We start from the raw sequence: 22,890 nt of genomic DNA, 5'->3' as shown, positions 1-22,890 counted from the left end.
TTCTAAGAATGCCTTTCACTGGAAAGAAAAAACAAATATTGTTTAAAAATGCCTCTCCATCTGCCTTGGAATTTTATGTTCAGAAATGGCAGATCACATCTTGGAAGAAACCTCCCCAAATAACTTTACTTTGTCCCAAACCCTCATTCCAGAACACAGGTGACCCTGTGTTTACAGCAGGGATCACACAGCGACTTAGGGATTGCCTTGGTGGGCAAAAAAATGAGGGGATTTCCCAGCCCTTTAATTTTGTAAAACTAAGGCCTGCACTGCCTGTGACTGATAGGAAAAAAATTAATATAAAACAAATGAAAGCAACATTTAGCAGGCCACACCCAGTTGCTGGTTAAGCCCCTCAGAAGACGCCTGGAAAGTGGCTTCCTTAGGAAAATACTTAACCACCCAATCTGTCCAACCATCTGATAAATGCTTATCTTCTCTAATGCGATTGAGATTCCTTTTGATGGCTCTTTGCATTCCAATCACAAAGCTCATCTTAGGTAAGCACCTTGAGGAGAAACAAAATTCATGTGTCTCAGCTTCTGCATTCATGGAATTTTCTTTTCACAATGGAAGGAAACAAGTTAAGCTGGGTGGGCGGGGGTACGGAGGTGGTTGAAAATCTTTAAAAGGGAGGGGCACACTGTTCAATTTGTGTAAACACACAAAAAAGGTGAAGCAGGTTTTTTTAACCAAATGGCTGAGAAACAATCAAAAGAAGGTTATTTCATGATGCCTGAAAAACGATATGAAATTCACATTTCAATGTTCATTAAGAAAACTTCATTGGAATGCAGCTTCCAGCCTCTGGAGCTAAAATAGCAAAGCAAAGAAATCCTGCAGGAGAAGGAAACATTGGCGACTCTAGTCCCCATTTTAATTTATTTTAAATTTTTAAAATTTATTGATTTGAGAGAAAGAGAGAGAGAGAGAGAAAAGCATCGACTTGTTGTTCCATTTGTTTATACATTCATTGGCTGATTCTTGTGCCCTGACCAGAAATGGACCCCGAAACCTTGGCATATTGGGATGATGCCCTAACCAACTGAGCTACCCGGTCAGGGCCTTTAGTCTCCATTTTTAACTATCCAATCATGCAGGAAAAATTAAAATGTGAGTAAGTGAAGATTTCTAGGATTTGTGAGAAACAAACTTGCAGTCTGCCCTCCCCGCACTCACAGTTCCTTTTATAAGCCTCTACTCCAACAATGTTCTATAAAATGGAACAGAAGCCTCTCTGATGAGAGTAAAAAGTTAATAAATGGGAATAGCTCGGCACACAGTAGGTGCTCAAAAAAATTTTTTTTTAAAAATTTGATTTTAGAGAGGGAGGGAGAGAGAGAGAGAGAGAGAGAGAGAGAAACACTAATGTGAGAGAGATAAATCAATCAGTTTCCTCTCGTATCCATCCCAACCCGGAATTGAACCCCCTGGGGATGTGCCCTGACCAGGAATGGAACCCACGACCTTCCAGTGCATAGGACGACACTCCAACCAACTGAGCCACACCGGCCAGGGCTACATTTTATTCTTTTTCTTTTAAATTTAAATTTAAAATTTTTAATGTTTTTATTGATTTTAGAGAGAGAGAAAGGGTCAATGAGAAACATTGATGTGAGAGAGAAATATCAATTGGCTGCCTCCTGCACACCCCCTACTGCGGATCAAGCCCACAACCCGGGTGTGTGCCCTGACAGGGAATGGAACCAGTGACTTCTTGGTTCATGGGTCAATGCTCAACCACTAAGCCACACTGGCCAGGCTATTTTTTATTCTTATTAGGTTATCATTAATGGGAATTGTTCCTTTACTTGACCATCTCTCATTGAGAAAAATTTGACAGAATTTATCAAATTTTAAATCAATACTTACATTGATCCAGTATTCAATTTATAGGAATTTATCCCATGGGTTAACTCCCAGTCCATGTGTCAAACAATTCATATTTTTGTTTGTTTTGAGTTCCATATGATGTCCATGTATAATTCTTTCATCCCCATGTAATTAAGGACATATACATTTAGGATTGTATCATGTGGTAAACTGACCCCATTTTCATTTTCAAATGTCCCATTTTATTCCTGGTGCTTTAGCCACTCCACTTTATTATGCTTAGTATTTGCATGGTGTATCTTTTTAAATTATTTGCTTCTAATCTATGTCTTTACACTTAAAGTGGGTTTCTTGGAGAGAGCAAATATTTGAATCTTGTCTTTTTATTCAAACTGATAATCTCTGACTTTTTAATTGGAATGTTTAGGTCATTTACACTTATAGTAATTTTTCATATGGTAGAAGTTAAATCTACCATCCTGTTCTTTGCTTTCTATTGTCTCACCTGTTCTTTATTTCTTTTTCCTGCCTTCTTTTAGATTAATTGAATTATTTTTAGGATTTCATTTTATATCTACTCTTGAATTATTACTCTTTTATTTTTTAGTGGTTGTTCTAGGGCCTATAATACACATCTTTAACATCATAGTCTATCATCAAATGATATTATAGCACTTCACATATAATCTAAAAACCCTGTAGCAAAGTACTTCCATTTATCCTTCATGTCTTTTGTGCTATATTTGTCATGACTATTTATTGCTACTTATGTTATAAATTCTAAAATACTTTATTTTTGCTTTAAACAGTTGATTTTTTTTTTTTTAAAAAACACCCTAATTTAGAACAGTTTTAGGTTTATAGAAAAAGTTGTGAAGATGGTACTGAGCATTCCCATATATCCCATATCGTGTTTCCTTTATTACTGACATCTTACATTAGGATGGTACATTTATTATGATTAATGATCCAGTATTGATACACTATTAGTAATTAAAGTGCATACTTCATTAGATTTGTTTAGTTTTTATCTAATCTTCTTCTGTGCTAGAGCCCCTATCCTGAATTCCATATGACATTTAGCTGTCATGTCTCCTTAGGCTCCTCTTGGCTGTCACGGTTTCTCAAACTGTCCTTGCTTTTTGAAATTTACAGTTTTGAGGAGTACTGATCAAGTATTTTGTAGACTGCCCTCAATTGGGATTTGTCTGATGTAATATGTTTGTGGAAGGAAGACCACAGAGGTAAAGTCATTCTTATCACATCATCTCAAGGGTACATACTATCAACATGACTTACTACTGTTGATATTAGAGTACCTGGCCAAGGTTGTATTTGTGAGATTTTCCACTGTAAAATTTCTTTCTCCCCCTCTTCCCATGCTGAATTACAAAGATCTTTAAAAGACGTTAAAAATGGGGGGAGGGGAGTATTTTATATTTACCCACCCATTTACCACTTTCAGCATTCTTTATTCCTTTATGTAGATCTAATTTTCTATCTGGTATCATTTTCCTTCCATTTGATAAATTTTCCTTATAATTTCTTGCAGTACATTCTGCTAGTGACAAATTCTTTCACTTTTGTTAGTTTGAAAAAATCTTTATTTTGCATTCATTTTCAAAAGATATTTTCAATGGGTATTGAAGTCTAGGTCTGACAGTTTCAGCATTTAATTTAACTTAATTATTTTAAAACCTCACCTGAGGATATTTTTTCATTGCTTCTCAGAGAGAGTGAAAGGGAGAGAGAGAAAGAAAGAAAGACAGAAAGAGAGAGAGAGAGGAACACTGATGCTAGAGAGATACATCGATTGGTTGACTCCCACTCTTGAGCTGACCAGGGCTGGGGATTGAGCCTGCAACCAAGGTACGTGCCCTTGGCCATAATCAAACCCAGAACCCTTCAGTCCGAGGGCCGACGCTCTAACCAAACTGCTAGGACAATAGTTTCATAATTTTAAATATATTGTTCCACTGTGTCTGGTTTGCATAAGATTTGGCAGGAAATACAATTCTTCTCTTTCTGTTGTATGTTAAACGTGTTTTTTTCTGGCTGCATTTTTAAAAAAAATATGTCTTTAATGATTTCAGAGAGAGGAAGGGAGAGGGACAGAGAGAGAAACATCAATGATGAGAGAGTCATTGATCAGCTGCCTCCTGCACGCCCCCTGCTGGGGACCAAGCCTGTAAGCCAGGCATGTGCCCTGACTAGGAATCGAACCATGATCTCCTGGATCACAGGTTGATGCTCAACCACTGAGCAATACTGGCCGGGCTTTCTGGCTGCTCTTAAGATTTTCTTTTAGTTATTAGTTGTCAGAAATTTAATGATAATATATCTGGGTATGGTTTATTTTTATCCTGCTTTGGGTTCATTTAGTTTCTTGCTTCTGTCACTTGATAGCTCTCATCAAATTTTGAAAAGTTTGGCCAGTATTTCTTCAAGTATTCTTTTTGCCCCCCCCCCTTTTCTCCTCTTATTCTGAGACTGCAATTACACATATGTTAGACCATTTGATATTGTCCCAGAGGTCACCGTAACTCTGTTCATGTTTTTCAGTCTTTTTTCTTTTCTGTCCTTCAATTGGATATATATATATATTAAATATATCTTTATTGACTTCAGAGAGAAGAAGGGAGAGGGAGAGAGAGAAATAGAAACACCAATGATGAGTCGGCATTGATAGGCTGCCTTCTGCACGCCCCTGACTGGGGATCGAGCCCGCAACCTCGGCATGTGCCCTGACCGGGAATCGAACCTCGATCTCCTGGATCCTAGGTCGATGCTCAACTGCCGAGCCATGCCCAGCTGGGCCAGCTGGATATTTTTTTAATTGCTATGTCTTCATGTTCACTGAACTTTTCTTCTGCAGTGTCTAATCTACTGTTAATATCATCCAGTGAATATTCCACTTCAGATATTATATATTTTCATCACTAGCTGTTCCATTTAGTTCTTTTTTAATCTTCCATTTCTCTCATCACTGTTCATGTTTTCCTTTAAATATCTGAACAGAGTTATAACAGCTGTTTTTATGCCCTTGCCTACAAATTTCATCTTCTCTTCCATCTGGGTCTGCTTCTATTGACTGAATATTTTTCCTGGTTATGGGTCATATTTTCCTGTGTATTGGTGTGCCTAGTAATTTTTTAGTAGGTGTTGGACATTGCAATTTTAAATTGCTGAATATCTGCGTTTTGTAGCCTTCCTTTAAAGAATGTTGGGCTTTGTTCTAGCGGGAAATTAAGGTACCTGCAATTCAGTGTGATCCTTTTGGGGCTTCCTTTTAAGCTTTATTAGGACAGAATTAGAAAAGTCTAGGGATAACTTAGCCTCACTGTTAAAATGTGGCCTTTTGTGGTCTCTACTAACTATCTTGAGAGATCAATGAGAACTTTCCTATTGGGCTGGTAGGTACTTGAACAATTTCTAGCCCTGAGATATGAAAATTGTTCAACTTATAGCTTCTCAGTCACACTTTCCCCAGGATTGTGGAACTTCACTGTCTGCACACGCATCTTAGTATTCAGCAAAGACTGAAAGGGACTCTTGCATAGTTTACTGGAGCTCTTTCTCTGTGTGGTTCCTTCACTCTGGAATTCTGCCCTACAACTTACAGTTACCTCAGACTTTCTAAACTCCTATATCTGTCTTCTTAACTTAAAAAGACAGCCACCCTGTGTAGAAGGTCCTCCTCTGTACTCTGCATTCTTGACTGTGCTCCAGGCAGAAACCCAGCAATCACAGGGGCCATCGAATTGGTTTCCTTTTTCTCAGGTAACCCAGCCTTGATCCTTCTACCGCCCAATGTAGGGTTCGTAAATTTAGCGCAGTTTCTTAATTTAGAAACGAGGACAGATCCGGTCCCTGTTACTCCATCATGACCAGAAGTGGAAATCTGTGCATGTACCATCTGTTTGAATATTTTAAAGTAGTGAAGGGCTTGAGAAGCATTGTGTTAAAATACTGGATTCATTGACAACATTTTATGAATGAACAACTGTTTACTTTCTCTATATGCCTGGCTTTTATGGTGTTGCTTCTTATAGGCAGTTACCAAATGCTTATTGTCTAGCCAGTATGTTTCTTGGAGTCATAGGTCATTTTGGTTAAAAAGGTATTGAGAGTTTCAACCTATGAATATTGTGGATGGAAAAACTAATACCCAAAGTGTGTCCACTTCTTCATTTGGCTCTTGGCCTATCAAACACTCAGTGCTTCCTGCTGTACAGGACTAATGGGTTATATCAGATTTATTAAGAGAAGGTTTGTAAAAAAAATAATATATAAATAAAGCCACTTTAAAATGGAGTTGAAGCTGCCATCCCAGAGGAACTATCTTGCACATCTTATGACTCAGACCTTTGGAATGTTAAAACAGGGCAAAATAATCTTTGGACTGAGCCTAAAGCAACCTTGTGTGCCAAAGAACTGTTTGCAAAGATAACAAGAAAGTAGATACTGCCCGGCCTGTGTGGCTCAGTTGGTTGAGTGTTGTCCCATGCACTAGGAGGCTGCTAGTTCGATTCCTGGTCAGGGCACATGCTTGGGTTTTGGGCACATGCTTGGGTTTCGGGCTCCATCCCAAGTGGGGGATGTGCAGGAGGCAGCTGATCAATGTTTCTCTCTGATCTATGTTTCTATCTCTCTCTCCATCTCCCTTCCTTTCTCTGAAATCAATAAAAACATATATATATATATATTTTTAAAGAAAGCAGATATTATGACTACCAACTGATGGCTACTGGACTGAAAATTTTAAATGTTGTTTAGAATTAGCTTATCTGCACTAATAGAAATGCCTACCTTCTATTGATGTAATTGATTCCCTTCCCTTTCTCATAAATACTCCTTGCCTTTTCTCCTAATCTAACCACTATTTGGGTTTCTGCCTGAATCAGTGTTTCCCAAATAGCTATTATTTTGATCTCAAGTAAATGCTGTTGCCTCTCACTTTGGGCTTCTACTTTTAGGCTGACAGGTATCATGTGCACAAAGACTGTATTTTATTTGTAAAGGGATTTTTTAAGGGTAATTTTTTGACTGTATGTATTTTTTTACTTTCTACATTGGCTCCAAAACTAAATTTCCACTTAAGATGCAATTTCACAAATTGTACTGCTATAGTTTGTGAATATTAAAATTACCCAAAGCCAATATAAAACTGAAACTTGTGGATACAAACAGCATGTGGTGTTACCAGAGGGAAGGGGGTGGGGGGGTGAAGATGGTCTTAATATATGGTAATGGGAAAAGATATGACTTTGGGTGGTGGGCACACAGAGCAATATACAGATCTTGTAACATAGAAACCTACAATTGAAACCTCTATGTTCATATTAACCATTGTCCCTGCAATAAATTTAATTTAAAAAAACAACAATATACACACACAGGAAGCTGGGTGGCCATGGAAGAGAACCTTGCTGGGAAGACAAGCACAGTCTATTGCACAACTTCACTGGCTGCCAATCTCATAGAATCACCTAGACTCACATATTTTTCTTCCTTGCAGAAAATTCCAAAAATGTCATCTCAGCTACCCCGTGTTAATATATAGTAAAACAGACTTACCGAACCCCAATAGGAGACACCTCAACCTACGAGGGACTCCATCTGTCCCCATTTCAGTATCTCTGGGTGAAGTGGCTTTCTCTGCTTTAGTCTGGATGTGGATTATCAGGAACTGTCAGCCAAAGATCAAATAATAAATTTATTTACCTTCAAATATAGACTCCAATTATATAGCTCTACATAGTATATAGTGGTTGGCTGTACACGATATGCAGGCACAACCAGATAACAGGAATCCAATCACTCTACTGATATGGACCGAGTCCCCTCCCTGGGCCAGACCCTTCCTCTTTTTCTAGCTAGGTCTCAATGTCTTCATCATAAAATGGATGCAACTCCTTTTGAGGATTAAGAGGCAGCGCACATCGGATGTTTCACACGGTACCTGGCACCCAGCACACACTCAATAAACAATAGCTGTTAATATTATTCCACAACACCGCATGTCTCTCAGTTAGGTAGTCAGTCTACCGCAGGGATAAGTGAACTCAGGAGTGAGGATTGAAGGCTTGTGGGTCTAGAGACCCAGCAGGTCAAGATAGAGACAGTATTTCAACCTCAACCTAAGGCTGAGTTAGAATAGCAAATACATTTCAGCTGGATGCTAACTCGGACCCACTGCCTGGAAAGGTAGGTGGCGAAGGGCTTTGAGGCATTCAGGGGTCCGTTGGAGAGTGCAGGGGTTGACGCGTGATGTCTCATGGGCACGGGCTACTGAGAGATGACCCTTGTATTGGGAGGTATTGTGAGCAGAAGGGCTGGATTGCCAACCTCGACAGGATGGAGAGGGGCTGAGAGAATGTTAGAGAGAATTCCCAGTCCAGAGATATTCCATCTTTGAAGTATATATACTGTTTGTCTTTATTTAATTGTGCTCAGAAACCAGGACCTCCTTATAAATGCATAAAGTTTTGGGGGAGACAGAATTAAAGTAGAAGAAAAGCCAGATAAGATATGTCCCTCTGGTTATTTATATAAGTGCTTGGAAACCCCAGATTGATTACAATCTGAAGCTATCCCAGAGGGCTTCAAACACAACAATACTGAAAGGAAGCGAGTTAATCATCAAAGAGAAAACTAGGAAACAACTTGATGACCCAACAGTAGGAGACCGTGGGCTGTCCAGAGGCGAGGCCCACAAAGGGGCAGCGGGGGGAATTTGGGGCTGACGGAACTGTTCTGTATTCTGATTGGGGGGGTGGTTGCACAACTTTGAAAGTGCGTAAAAACTCATAGAATGGACACACAATAATGAAAAAACCTAAAATCTGTGTAGCCTTGAAATATGATGCTGTACAACTTTGATAGGCACCCCTCTGGCTGTCCACACGATGACAGGCACCCACACACAGGTGAACATTTACACTGTATTAGTTATGTATTTACAGGAGCTCATGTCGGAAGCATATACACCTAGTTTAGCAAGCTATAATTTCAAGAAGGCAATAGCATAAGGTGAGGCTAAGAGAGAAAGGTGGGAGCTGTTTAAAGGAAAATACGAAATCAATAACCTGTTGTGCACATACGGCAATATCTGAGATTGCGGTACCTTAATAAGGTTCGAGAAATACTGTTCAAAGGCCCCACTCTCATGGAGTTTATAAAGTAGCAGATGCAGAAAAACACTTAGGAATCTAAAAAAAACTTCATGTAGTAATAAAAAGTTGGGGGGGAAAAAAGGTTGCTGAACATATATTCAGAATGAGGTCATTTTTGTAAAAGATGGACATAGCTGTAGATAGAGACGAGACATTCATACTGATTATCTCTGCATAATAAGATTACAGGTGATTTTTATCAAGGTGACTTGCCTTCTCCAACATTTTATAGAATTATACGTATTCATTTGCAATGAGGTTTTCTTTTTAAGGCTTTTTTGAAGGTGATAATTTTGCCTAAGACACAAATATTTGCTTATCCCACAATTCGCACATAACCGTCTATGAACAGCAGTACTAACCTGAGCGCCGACAATGTAATTAGGGAAAAACTGATTTTAAGATGCACTTTTTTGCACTTCTTTTTGTCCCTGGGGCACATACAACCCACCGAGGGTATACAAAGTATGCGTTTTAAGTCCCTTGAAATCTTTCCCCTCTGTGTAGTTATGCTACCAAGAAAATATACTATAGTAGGTTTGTTTTCTTCATTTTCTTTCCAAATTTTGCGGATTGCTTTTTAAAAAGTTGAATGTGTTTTTTGTTTTGTTTTGTTTTTTTAATTCTCAGCTGAGGATATATTTTTTCCCCATTGATTTTTAGAGAGAATGGAAAGGAGGGAGGAAAAGAGAAAGAGAGAGAGAAAGACTGATGTGAGAGACACATGGATTGGCTGCCTCGCCGGGGATGGACCCTGCAACCCAGGTACGTGCCCTTGACCGGGACTCGAACCTGCCATTCCCTTTAGTGTGCAGGCCGACGCTCTAACCACTGGGCAACGCTGGCCAGGGCGAATGTAAGTTTTAATTATGTGAAATACTTAGATGGAATGAAAATAAAATTTACCAAACCAAGTAGCTTTTAGAGAAGTTCTGGCCTGCCTCTGCTCTCTTTCCTCCCTTCCCTTATCTGTAACTAGTTTTTAAGTTTTCGGTTCATCTTTCTGTTACTTATTTTTTCACATAGGCGAATATGTATATGGATTTGTAACCCCGCCCCCACTCTTAGGTGGACAGCAGCATCTGCTATATACGCTTTTCCTAGGTTTGTCACCCAGCCACACGCCCTGGCCATCCCTGCGGAGTGGGCTACAGAAGCAGCTCTTTTTCGTGGCTGGGTGGCACTCCTCTGTGCACAGGGCCAGGGTTGATCGACCCTGTCCACTAGGGATGACTGTGTTCTTTATTAAGAAGAAAACTTTCCCGAAGCCCCTGGCAGACTTGCTCTCAAGTCTCATGGACCAGAATGATCTCCATGGACCAGCCTGTACCTGCGGCCATCACCTGGCAGGATGCAGGGGACCACCTAGGAACCAGCCCTGGCCCTGCAGAGGCCAGGGGGCGGGGGCAGGGAGGGGGCGACCCAGCCAGGACTTAGCGATGAGCGAGTGGGCTGGGCAGCTGTGGGGCACAAGCCACTTCCCTCTTGGGCCTCAGTTTCCCTCAGGTGCTTAAGGAAGGATCTGAAAGACCAGCGTTTCCCAATTTCAGTCCTTTAAGCGCTCCTCTCCCAGAATTTAACTTACCTGTGAGTCACTTGTACAATCACTCGCTTAATACTTTCCTTTAACGGTCTTTATATCAATTTACTTTTTTACATTTAGTCTCATTCTTGGAAATAATGTCTGTAAAATGGTCTTATTGGCTTGTTATATATTTTTCTAAAAGCCACTAAAATATACTCATAACTACGTAAATAAGAAAGTTCATTGGTGGGCGCACCGCCTAAAATTATCTTGTTTGTGCCAGCAGGGGGATGGGTACCAGCATTTAGAAAATACGGAAAGAAATAGGCTCTAGGGTTCCTTTCAGAAGGTTTACTCTTCCGTGGTTTTTAATGGCATGGCAAAAACAAGACAAAATGAAACAAAAACAGGAAGGAAAGAAAGAGGAAACCTGATGCTGTAGTGAGGCGAACGTGATGAAAACAAAATAAGATTTTTTTTTTAATCTTCACCCAAGGATATTTTTCCCGTTGCTTTTCAGAGAGAGTGGAAGGGAGAGAGAGAGAGAAACACTGATTGGTGCCTCCCGCACACACCCCAACCACGCATCCCGACCGGGGCCGGGGAGGGAGCCTGCAACCGAGGTAAGTGCCCTTGGTCGGAATCGAACCCCAGACCCTTCAGTCCACGGGCCAACACTCTAACCATTGAGCAAAACCAGCTCGGGCCAAAATAAGATTTTTTAAAAGAATTAGTAAAAATGCAGTGTGGGTTCCTGGACTGGATCCTGGAACAGAAGCAGGACACCAGTGGGAACTTTGCTCTCAATTTTGACACAGGTACCATGGTCCGTAAGATGCCACAACTAGGGGAAACTGGGTGAAGAGCGTGCGGGAACTCTCAATACTGTCTTTGTAGTTTTCCTGTCACATTAAAATTATTCCAGAATATGAAATTTATTTTTAAAAGATAACTTCGCAGGTTGGAATGATCTTTTTGGCTTTTAAGTTTCTGTTGCTGTCATTAGCACCGAGGTGAGGAAATTGAGAATTTCCCTAAGTAGCAGAACAGCACTGAGGTTAGGCAACTATTGAGATGTTAAGTTTAAGTAGTCTCCAAACAGAAGACAGATGCTCAAATTCAGAAAAGTGGTTTTGACCCCCCCCCCCTCAGCCAAGCAGTCTGTAAAACCTTTACAGCCACCTGGAGAAATTCTCCTTGGCTTCCAGGGCTGCGGGATGCTCTCAGGAACCATACCATGCATATGGATCAGGGACCAGCTCCCCTACTTATGTTTCCAGAAATATGAGGGGGGCCAACATCCCAAGGAGATGATGCAGTCTCTTTGAAATCTGACCCTTTAAAAGTTGGGCTGCTGGACATTAATAAGGACGAATGGAAAGTGCAGATCAATGAGACTTGCTGGAAATAAAACACACATTAGCATAGACTATTCCCCATAACCAAGATGAATGCCTTTTTAAACCAAACCAGAGCACAGAGGTACATCTTTCAGGCTAATTGCCCCTAGCAGATTGCAGAGAGAAAGGCGGACGGACTTGGGGACAGGGGGTGGTGGTCAAAACCCAATTGCAGAACTCCGAAGAGATGGAGTGAAATGAAATCACCCGAGTTATGCAGAGAATCCTACAGGCCTGGGCTTTGGCATATTAAGTATGTGTTTGAAATTTAAATATGTTCTGGGGACAATGCCTTTTTACAGCACGGCCAGGAGCTTGCCCAATAGGAGCCCTGCACGTTTATTAACAGGAGGACACGATCAAACATAAAATAGCAGGCTAAGGGCTCCCTTTTCTTGTACAGCCAGGCTGGAAAGACTTCCGTGGAATCCCGATCCTTCACTCAACACACCCCGTGTTTAGCGCTGTTAACTCAAAAAGCCACCCTCCTCCCCTTTTAAATTTTACTTGTAATTAGCAATTACTCATCGCAAAGCCACTTCGGGAGATGTTAATGTCCTGGCCTACAATGCTGTTTTTAAGAATTGCAACAGTGCTACTTTTGTTGCTGCAACAGTTTTAGTATTAAAAAAGTCGCAAGGATTGGTGGCCTGAGATATTCCCAGATGCGGTTTCAGTCAAAGGTGCACGTCTTTAAAAAGCTTTCAAATGACGCCCCTCACTTGATAATCCATTCAATGGGCTGCATCGTGGTTAAGCAGGTGAAACCCGAAACACCGCCGTCTCGGTCCATACCCAGGTGTCCTCCACCTTGGCCTTGGCCAAGTTCCTTAACCTCTCTGTACCTTAGACCTTAGTGCTTCATTTATAACATGAGGCTAATAGCAGTGCCTACCCCACTGGGCTGTTTTAAAGCTTTACATGTGTGTATACATATATGCACATATACACATGTGACAGCTTATGTATGTATATTGTACATGTAGCAAGTCGAGGAAAATTCTCAATGAATGGGAGCTGTGGGGACGATGGTGGGGAGACCAAGAAGAACAGGGGTGTGGCCGGAGAGAAAAGGAAAGGAAGTCTCAGCTCCCGGCCCTCCTCCTGGAGCCTGCCTACCCCAAGCCCCAGGGCCAGAACCTCAGTTTCTCCCCCACCCCAGGGCTGCTCGGTCCTCTGAACACCTGACCCCCTTTCCTAAGATCAACTGACCACAGCCAGGCCTTCGGCGTGATCCTACCCGGGCAGACTCAGGCCAGCAGCTCACATGGACCTCGATCCCTGACTATGGTCCTCTCTTGGGTGGAACCATATCTAAGGACAAAGCATGGAAGGCAATGTGAGCAATATTTCACTGTAAAGAAGAGAAAATATGGCTGCTAAGTAAGCTGGATAATATTGTAGGGAAGGCAAAACGTTTCCTCTGTGCTCTTCGGGTCTCCAGCCGAGCTGGAGCATTAAGTCGATGCAGGACAGGTTAACGGGGGAAGAAGCACACGATTTGTATTTAATAATGTTTTGACATGCACCTCGGAGCCTTCACGGGAGGAAGATGAAGACCCAAGAAGCAGGCAGGCCCGAGTGCTTATATACTAGGCTGAACAAAGAGCAGGAATTGTGAAAAGTAACTAGAATTTAAGGGAGACAAAAGGAAGGAAAGGTTATTTAGTTATTGACTTATTTATGGGTAAGGATTCTTTCTGACCCAGTCTGTGCAGTCTCCTTGGCCCTGACCCCCGTCTCCGCCGATAGGAATGTTCTTTCCCGCCAGGAGCAGGGAGGGCATCGTTCAGGTGGGAGCTTCATCTCCTGCTTTCGGGAGGACAAGGCGGCGGGCAGGGAGCCCTTCTTGCACCTGCTGTTTTTCAAGTGCTTTTAACTCCAAATAGCTAATATGCCAACCTGGCATATATTGGGGTGGCATGTTCAGAACCCCCTCAGAACCCAGAGACCAGTATTGTTGCTTTGCTCAGGCATGTGGTGCACTATGTGCTATTGCATGGAGAAAATGGCCTTCCCCAGGAGTCCTGCAAGGAGACCTTGGCCTCTCCGGGGCGCCATCTGAGTGCCCTCCTGATGTGACATGGGCTTTCCCCTGAGCAACTGAGAGGGAGGCAGGATGGCAGCCACAGTGTCTTTTTTTTAAGAAGAATAATTCACTTTATTACATGTCTTGTGGTAACTTACATGACTGATCTGACCCATATCATCTCAACAACTTTTTTCCACATATATGTATATATATATATTTATACATTTTTCCTTTCTTTTTAAAAATCTTTATTGATTTCAGAGAGAGGAAGGGAGAGAGAGAGAGACAGAAACATCAATGATGAGAGAGTCATTGATCGGCTGCCTCCTGCATGCCCCCCACTGAGGATCGAGCCCACAACCCGGGCATGTGCCCTGACCGGGAATCGAACCACGATCTCCTGGATCCTAGGTTGATGCTCAACTGCTGAGCCATGCTGGCCAGGCTATGGTTTTTTCTTTTATTAAGATAAACTCACATACCATAAAATTCACCCTTTAAAAGTATACAATTCAGTGTATGTGTTTTGGGGTTTTTTTAGTATATTCACCAAGTTGTGCAATCGCCACCACTATCTAATTCCAGACACCTGACTTTTACGACCTAGCCTCGGGCGTCACACGCCTCCATTCCTGCCACATCTGATTGGGTAACAGGTCAGCCCTGTTCGGTGTGGCAGGAAGAATCGCTGGGGACCACCTTGGAGACAGTGCCACAGCGCTTGATGTATTTCTGATATATTTCGGTGTGAACCAGAGATGAGAAGAGGCTGACCCCTCCACCTTGTTAAACCCAGCGGTCAGTGCTCTTAGCCTGCCAGCAGCGCTCGACACAGCTCCTCCTTCCCGAGACACATGGGCGTGCGGCCCCCACGCCCGCCCGCTGTCCTGGCCGCCGCGGGCCCGCTTGGTCTGTCCTGCTGGGCGGGCCCCTTCCCGCTGCTCCCGCCGCAGGCCTGCGCCCCCGCTCCCCTTGGCACTCACTCCGTTCACGTCTCCTTCGGCCCCTCGGGCTTTAAACACCCAGCGTCGGCAACTACGCACCAGCTCCCTCCTGGCCGTCAACTCCAGGTTCAACTGGCCACTACCTCTGGATGTCACTTAGGCCACAGAGGCTCTCAGATGTACCATGTTCAGTCCAAACTCCTGGGCTCCCTCGACCCGCTGTTCGATGGGATTCTCAGCTTGCCTCCCGGCAGCTCCCTCCCACCACTTGGCAAAATAAAAACAAAACAAAGAACGGACAGGGGACTTCCTTCCTCCTGCTGTTCCCACGCAATCCACCCGTATCCATCTCCACCATCAAAATGTGTCCTGGGTCTGACCATTCTCTCCCTCTCCATTGCTCTGATCCTGCTCCAAGCATTGGGATAGTGGTGGCTTCCCAGTGCTCTTCTGCCCCACCGTGTTGTTCTGCACAGAGCAGGTGCCAGGTCCTGTGAAAGTGCGGGTCGGGTGACAAGGCTGGTCAGCTCATGTCGGGAGAAGTCTGCGTCCGCACAATCCCCTGAGCACAGCTCCCCCCCGACCCCTGCGAGGCTCCTCCAGCCATACTGGCCTCCTCGCTCCACCAGTGCCCAGGCACGACCCCACCTCTGGGCCTTTGCACTGGCTGCTCCCTCGGCCTGAAACACTTTCCTCCAGATATCTCCATGCCTCCTTCCCTCCCTCCCTGACTCTCTTCTTCCCGCACGTCACCCTCTCTGTGACCTTTGCTGACCTCTGGACATAAAATGGCAGCCCCTACCACCAATCCTGGTTCCGCTCTCAACTATGTTTATCCATAGTCTTTTTTTTTCTTTATTTTTATTGTGGACGCTATTGCAGATGTCCCCATTTCTCCCCCTTGCCCCCCACCCCCTTGCCCCGGCCCTCACCACACTGGTGTCCATGTCCACGGGCCCTGCATACATACTCTGTGGCTAATCCCTTCACCTTCTTTCACCCAGTGCCCCGCCCCCCCCCTCTGACCGCTGTCAGGCCGTTCCCATCCACAGCCCTTACCGCTCTCTAACAAATGTGTTTTACTTAGATTATGTTGTTTGTTGTCTGTCTCCCCTTCCTCATGTGAGCGCCAGGAGATTGGGGACTTGACCTCATTCACTGCTCTGTCTCTTGCTAGGATAGTGTCTAGCACATGGTAGGGCTCAATCAATATTTGTTGAATGATTAATACGTGTCCACTTGACTACTATCTACTTTATCTTCTACAGTGCCCAAAGGCAGGGGCCGTGTCTGTGTTTGCTACTCCCGTGCCTGGAACACAGCGACTGTCCGGTACGTTTTGTTGGGTGACCCTGTGTGGCCCTCCAAGGGCTTCTGCTGCCCTTTCTGCACCATGAGAAGTGTGAGTGGCCAACGAGAAAGTTCAGTCCTGCCAACAGGGCAGCCTGTCCTTGGCTCAGGCCACTTTCCTGTAGCCACATGAGAAAGCAGGCCCAGGATGGCCAGACCTCCCCATTTCTCAAAAGAATAAGTGATCTGAATTCTTATTGTGAGTGCACCCAAGTTTTAAATGTTAGCAATTCACTTAACGTTTTCAAAGATCAGCTCTGTTTCCTTCCAAACAAACCGCCCCGGCCCTTGGTGGCTTAGTTCCAGCACTGCTTACGCAGCTCATGTCTTCCCACCTAGGGTGGCTCAAGTGACTTCCAAATCTCCCCGTAATCCTCCCAGGCAACACAGATTAGAGCTGCTCCGCTGGCGGGCACAGGGCCTTTGTATTGAGAACTCCACCATCCCAGAGAAGGTTGGCATGAAATTAAGGCGACAAGGGAAAAAAGAGTCACGAGCTGCTGGCCAAGTAATTCAGCTTAACCTCCAGGAAAGGACTGTCCAGGCCTCAGGAAGGTGCTCGCGCAGACGCGGGAGGCCTGGCCGACACCGCCTGCCGGGCAGGAAGCAAGTTCCCGTTGCAGGTGACACGGCCCAGGGCAGCCAGCTCTGGACGCCACAACCGCTAGATTACATGAGTGGGAGTGAATACTGATTTGGGGGCGGGGGACAGCTAATGGTGAGTAGAGTGGACAAACAACTCCAAATTAGGATGAGCCCACAGTTACTTTTGAGCCTATTAATCAGGATCACGTCACTTCATTTTGCTGGAATTTTCTGAATATAAACATTCTATTTATATACAGAATAATATATATATATAATATATAAATAATATATAAATAATATATAAATAATAATCTTTTGTATGAATTGTATACATAATCTATGATATTCTATATATATAATTGTGACTATATGTAATTATATATATTTTGTATATATTCAGAGAAAAAGGTGGTGTTTTTAACTCAACTGTGTGATATATTACTAAGCCTGTGTGATATGTTAATTGTATACAGCAATAAATAATAGTTTTTAACAGACCAAAAAGAAAGAAAACAAAGAAATCTAAAAAGCAACGCAATATGACTGTGCTAGTCGGAAATAATTTAAAAACACATTAATCCAAGTGTCCTGTACACTGTGCCAGTGAGGGGGCACAAGCTCCAAGGTGCATGAAATCTTCCTAAAGAAGGAATTGGGGGGGGGGGGAGTAGGTTAACAGTTGTGACTGTGGAAAAATAATACAATTAATAAATAATAATACAAGAATAAACTCTGTGTTTTGCATACTCACAACGGTAACCCTACTTTTGCCCCGCCCTGTATTGAACAGAATCACTGGCCTGGGCTCTTCGAAAAATTAATGTCACAGGGGGAAAACAAGGTGGGGCAGGAGGGGAGGTCGCTCTGGATTTTAAAAGGGACACAGGACATGTAATGCATGGTCCTTGACTGGATCCAGTTTCAGTAAACCAGCTGCAAAGGATATTTTGGGGGGAAACAGTGACTATACGTACATAATTTTCTACATACCCCTTTCTACTGTTTTAGAGACACAGCCTGAGCGATTCAGGGACAAAAATCCACGATGTCTGTAATTTGACATACTTGAGGAAAAAGAAATGAATGATGAAGCGAACATGACAAAATGTCAGCAATGATGACACCTAGACAGCGGGCGCATGTGTGTAGATATATGTATATTATTCCCTGTACCTTTCTGCATGTTTGAAAATTTTCATAAAAATGTAAAAAATACAACGAAGAAGGCTCAGGGGCTCGTGAGGAACATTGAGTAATATACTGGTAACTAATAGACTCATTTGCATTACAACCAGATTAAAGAATGATGAAAAGGGCATAGGAATAGGCCCTGGCTGGGCTGGAGAGTTGTCCTGATGCGCCAAGGTTGCAGGTTCGATCCCCAGTCAGGGCACACACAGGATGCCACCAATAAATGCATAAGTATGTGGAACAACAAATCCATCTCTCTTTCTCTTTGTCTGTCTCTGATTCTCCCTTTCTCTCTCTGAAGAATCAATAAAATAAAAATTAAAAGGAAAAAAGTGTATAAGGAACACTGCTGCCTCAGTCTTGCCAGTTTCCCTGAGTGTGACTTCATTTGAAAACAATGTGAAAAGTCCCGCGGTAGCCCCTTTGTGAAGGCGGAGACGAGCTGACCGGCTGCCTTGATCTCCCAGCGATAGCACCCGGCGGCTACTGTCTTTCTCACCCTTCATTTCACCCTGACAATGATTCTTCCAGAACACAGATATGAGAATGTCCCCAGGGACCCACCCAGCTTCTCATAAATCCTGTTTATTTTTCAAAATAGGAGAGGGAAGGTGAGTTTGGAGATAAGAGATGAGACTGATAAACCAATTAGACGATTTTTGTTGGTTCAGGTGACCAGATCTCCCTGTATTATCTGTAATGTCAATAGTTAACTTTCCAGGCGGGGCCGTCCATAAGGAAGATGAATTAAGAGTACAAGTGTAACTGAAGATTTTTTTTCTCTCTTCCCTTTCTTCCAAGTTTTCTAATTGTCCTCCGAAACGTAACACCTGAAGCTACAACTGCCTATTGGAGCTGGGAAGACTATTGGTTGTGAAAGCATGTGGCACACAGACATCGAACTGATTTCCTTTCTGATGGAGGATATTTTTTCCCTTGCTTTTCAGAGAGAGGGGAAAGGAGAGAGAGAGAGAGAGAGAGACATCAGTGTGAGGGAGACACATTGGTTGATTGCCTCCCGCACTTGCCCTGACCAGGGCAGAGGATTGGGCCTGCAACCAAGGTCCGTGCCCTTCGCTGGAAACCAACCCAGGACCCTCAATCCACAGGCTGAGCTCTAACCACTGAGCAAAATCGATTGGCTAGGGCTGGAGGAGTTTCTGAAAAAGCAAAGATCGTGGATTAACACTCAACAGGTGTCTACACAATGAAATAGCTTAGTACAGAATCAAACACTCCCACTTATCACTCCGGTCTGGGAGTCACCACTGCCTGGAACAGACTCAAATTTCAAGATGGAAACTGAATCCTCTGAAACACCAAGAAATTCCAAAAAGCTTCAAAGACAGGCTCTGTGTTTGCACTCGCCAAAACTCACCCATGAAAAAATGAACCCATGGTGATGGGTATTGACAAAGAAACTCAGTGCTGACCATTTTAATTCGCAAGGAACCGTAAGAGCTAACAAAGATGGGTGGACTTAAACATCACCAAGAAGAGGCCTCACTGATTAAAAATCGAACGTCTGACCTTTCTCTGTTTATCTCGTTCCAGCAGGCTGGCGGGTGAGCCCTGTCAGTCGAGAGAGCTTTCTTTGCTTAACTTACAGCGGCACTGTTTCAAGTACTGTTTATCCCATGTTTTAATGATAATGCATAGAATGCATGTCTACATATTTCCCGGTAGGATCAAAACCAAACAGCCATAAACATGTTTTTAAAGGGAAGCGAGTGAAGTTACTAGTTACCAGGCTGGTATTGCATTCCCTAAGTATTCATGACATCTTCATTCTGCTCAGGTAAAATTCAAACGTGGCAGAAGCAGAGGGAAATTCATGTCATCGGAGTGATTCTTTCCAGAGCAGCAAAGCCTGGAAGTCAATTAACATTATAGGCTCCTGTTATGTAGTAGTTGATACCAGAGGTCAGTGAACGAAGGCCCATGGGCCAAATCTGGCCCTCCATCTGCATTTGTAAATAAAGTTTTATTGGCAAACAGCCAAGCTCATTTTTAAATGTATTATCTATGGCTGCTTTCAGGTTGCAAAGGTAGAGTTGAGTAGTTATGTTAAAGACAGTCTGTTTTGTAAACCCTGAAATATTTACTATTTGGCCCTGGACATAAAAAATGAGCTGACTCCTTGGGTCATGGCATGAACGCTGGAGTAAGGCAGGCCCAGACTGAGGATCCAGTCCTGCCCAGCTGTATGACCTTGAGCATGTTACTTAAGAACTTTATGTCTCAGTCTTTCTACCTCTTCAATGGGATAATAACAACAGTAACTAAGTTTACTGAGTATTTACAACGTGTCCAGCAAGTTCTAGATGCTTGGAATGTATTAATTCATTTAAGCCCACAACAACCCTGTGAGGTACAGACTATGATTGTCCCCACTTTATAGGTGAGGAGCCAGAGCCACAGGGAGGTGAAGTAACCTCCCCCGGTCTCACAGCCAGGACATAGTGCAGCCAAGTGTGGATGAGTTCAGGCAGGTAGGTAGGGTTCCTCCCCCGGTGCCTGGATTATAGCCAGCCCTCAATAAGTGTTGTTATTATTAATTTTGATCATAAGCCATCAGAAAGGAACAAAATAGTTGGTATCTGAGGTGACCTTTCCAATCCTGACTCTGTGGAGTGTTTGTTCCATTGATATCTTCAGGAGGGGCTGCTCCCACGTCAAAATGTGTTTGGTGTTCTGGTGACAGGTTATGCAGGGTTTGCTTTCCTCAGTTTCTGGATTGTCATTTTTTCAAACAGGATTTTGATGCCTGAAGATCTTCCAGAAAGTATGGCAACTAGTGATGCTGTTTAAAAGGAGGAAGGAAGGAGAAACGTCACGAAGGTAGAACGGAGGCTCAGTGTGTCCATTTCCCAACCGAAGCTGGCTGCTCAGTTGCGGTTCACGCACAAGCCTCAAGGAGCACATCCATACAAGGCATTAAATCGGCTTTTGGAGCCCATTTACTTTCTTTATAACTTAAAAGATGATACAAGTCACACATTTGTTGTAGAAAATGCAGATAAACAAGAGGAAATAGAAAAACCAAATCACCCATAATCCCATCTCGAAATAACCCCCTTTAACATGCTGGTATTCTAGTTTAGTTTTAACATAGGGTGTGGTATTTTTGTTTTGTTTTGGTTTTGTTTTCCGGCTGTTAAAGAAATGGTTTCAATAGGTCACAATGTAAAACATGTAAATATGATGGGAACAGTGGTTACCTGGGGGGTGGACTGAGAGAACATCTCCTCTCTCTCCATTGTTTATTTCTGTACTTTCCTCTTTTCCACCAAGCCCAAAACTCTTTTTTAAGGTGAAGAAAACCCCAATAAAGATTTTTTTTTTAAGTTTAAAAATGTAATAGTTAACAGTGAATTCAGAGCAAACATTTAAACCACTCATATCAGTTGCAAATATCTCTCTATAGACGGCAGAGCAGCCAACATAAACATATATACACTCCTTGGCTATCTGGAAAGATCCTTCATTAACTAAGCTTTCCCCAGGAGATGAAGCGGTTAGTCAGACAGTGTCCACACCACTTCAAAACAAACCGTCGATTCGGTGGGGAAAAAGGACCCCAATACCAACCTTCTAGTCAATTCAGAGGAAAATGACCAGCCAGCCATTTGTCATGTAGTCCAAACAGATGGCCGACCATGTGAATCCACTTTTTAATTAGTTATGCTTATATTGCACAGATAGCGTGCCAGAACAACAAGGTTTAAAGGAGATATTTCCATTCAATTCCCTTTGGAACCCACCTAGGGGTGGAGTCACATTGTTGGGTATTTATCTCAGTCCATGATTACTGGAAGAAAGAAGTCATTCATTCCTACAGGTGTAGGAATCTCTTTGGGAAAAATGAAGCTGAAGCCTTTTCAACAAAATGTTCAGGTACAACCAAACTGGATCCTTAGTCACAAATCGTGCAAATAAAATGCACATTTTAAAAACAAAACAAAACTGAAAGACAATGCTGGGGGGGGGCTATTTCTTGGTAGTGGGATTATGAACAGTCTTTGTTTTCTTTCTGCTGCTTGCTCAGTTCTGCTTTTCCTACAATGAGCATGTAGATGATAACTATCTGCATAAGAAAAAAACACAGAAAGTAGGAATGATGCACAGAACAAAGGCTGGGCCCTGGGGCAGATCCACTCCAGGGCGTTACAGGTAAGATGGGGTAGTGAGGCGATTGTGCTTCCTTGCCCTTCACACCTTCCTTAGCATTCTGCCTTGTGTTCAAAGAAAAGGCTCAGGATCAGAGGCTGCACCGTTCCTCCAGTGACCTGTCATGGAGGCCCTCAAATATCAGACCAATACATGCTAGGCTGGGGTATCTGGATTTCTGACCCTCTGTGTACTTACTTAAAGGATCACCCCTTGCTATTTATTTATTTATTTATTTATTTATAAAATACATCTTTATTGATTTTAGAGAGAGGAAGGGAGAGGAAGAGAGAGACAGAAACATCAATGATGAGAGAGAATCATCAATCATCTGCCTCCTACATGCCCCCTATTGGGGATCAAGCCCAAAACCTGGGCATGTGCCCTGACTGGGAATCGAACTGCGATCTCCTGGATCATAGGTCAATGCTCAACCACTGAGCCACACTGGCTGGGCACCACTTGCTATTTAAAAATGTTAATGCAGAGAACCCAAACTATGCTATTTATCTTTCTATCCATCCATCATCCACCCATCATCCATCCATCCACCCCCCCATCCATTAGAGATGGCACATAATATAGAAGGGAAGTGCATGGACTCTAGAACCAGGCTGCTTCCATTTGAAACCCGGCTCTACCTCTTATTGGCTCTGTGGCCTCGAGTGAGTGACTAAATCTC

General features: G+C 43.1%; 1 protein-coding gene across 1 annotated transcript in view; it reads right to left on the bottom strand.

Annotated features, from left to right (window-relative positions):
- The window catches only part of SALL4 (spalt like transcription factor 4), a 240,657-nt gene that overhangs the window by 69,972 nt on the left and 147,795 nt on the right, over positions 1 to 22,890 (bottom strand). The window contains exon 2 of the mRNA XM_081149684.1: positions 7,411 to 7,522. Within this exon, the coding sequence (XP_081005810.1) occupies positions 7,411 to 7,462 (52 nt within the window). The 5' untranslated portion in view covers positions 7,463 to 7,522. The remainder of the gene's footprint in view (positions 1 to 7,410; positions 7,523 to 22,890) is intronic.

The sequence above is a fragment of the Miniopterus schreibersii genome (assembly GCF_964146895.1).
Source record: "Miniopterus schreibersii genome assembly, chromosome: 10".
Lineage (NCBI taxonomy): Eukaryota > Metazoa > Chordata > Mammalia > Chiroptera > Miniopteridae > Miniopterus > Miniopterus schreibersii.
Note: the sequence above shows the minus strand (reverse complement) of the source record. Positions and strands in the feature narration are given on the sequence as shown.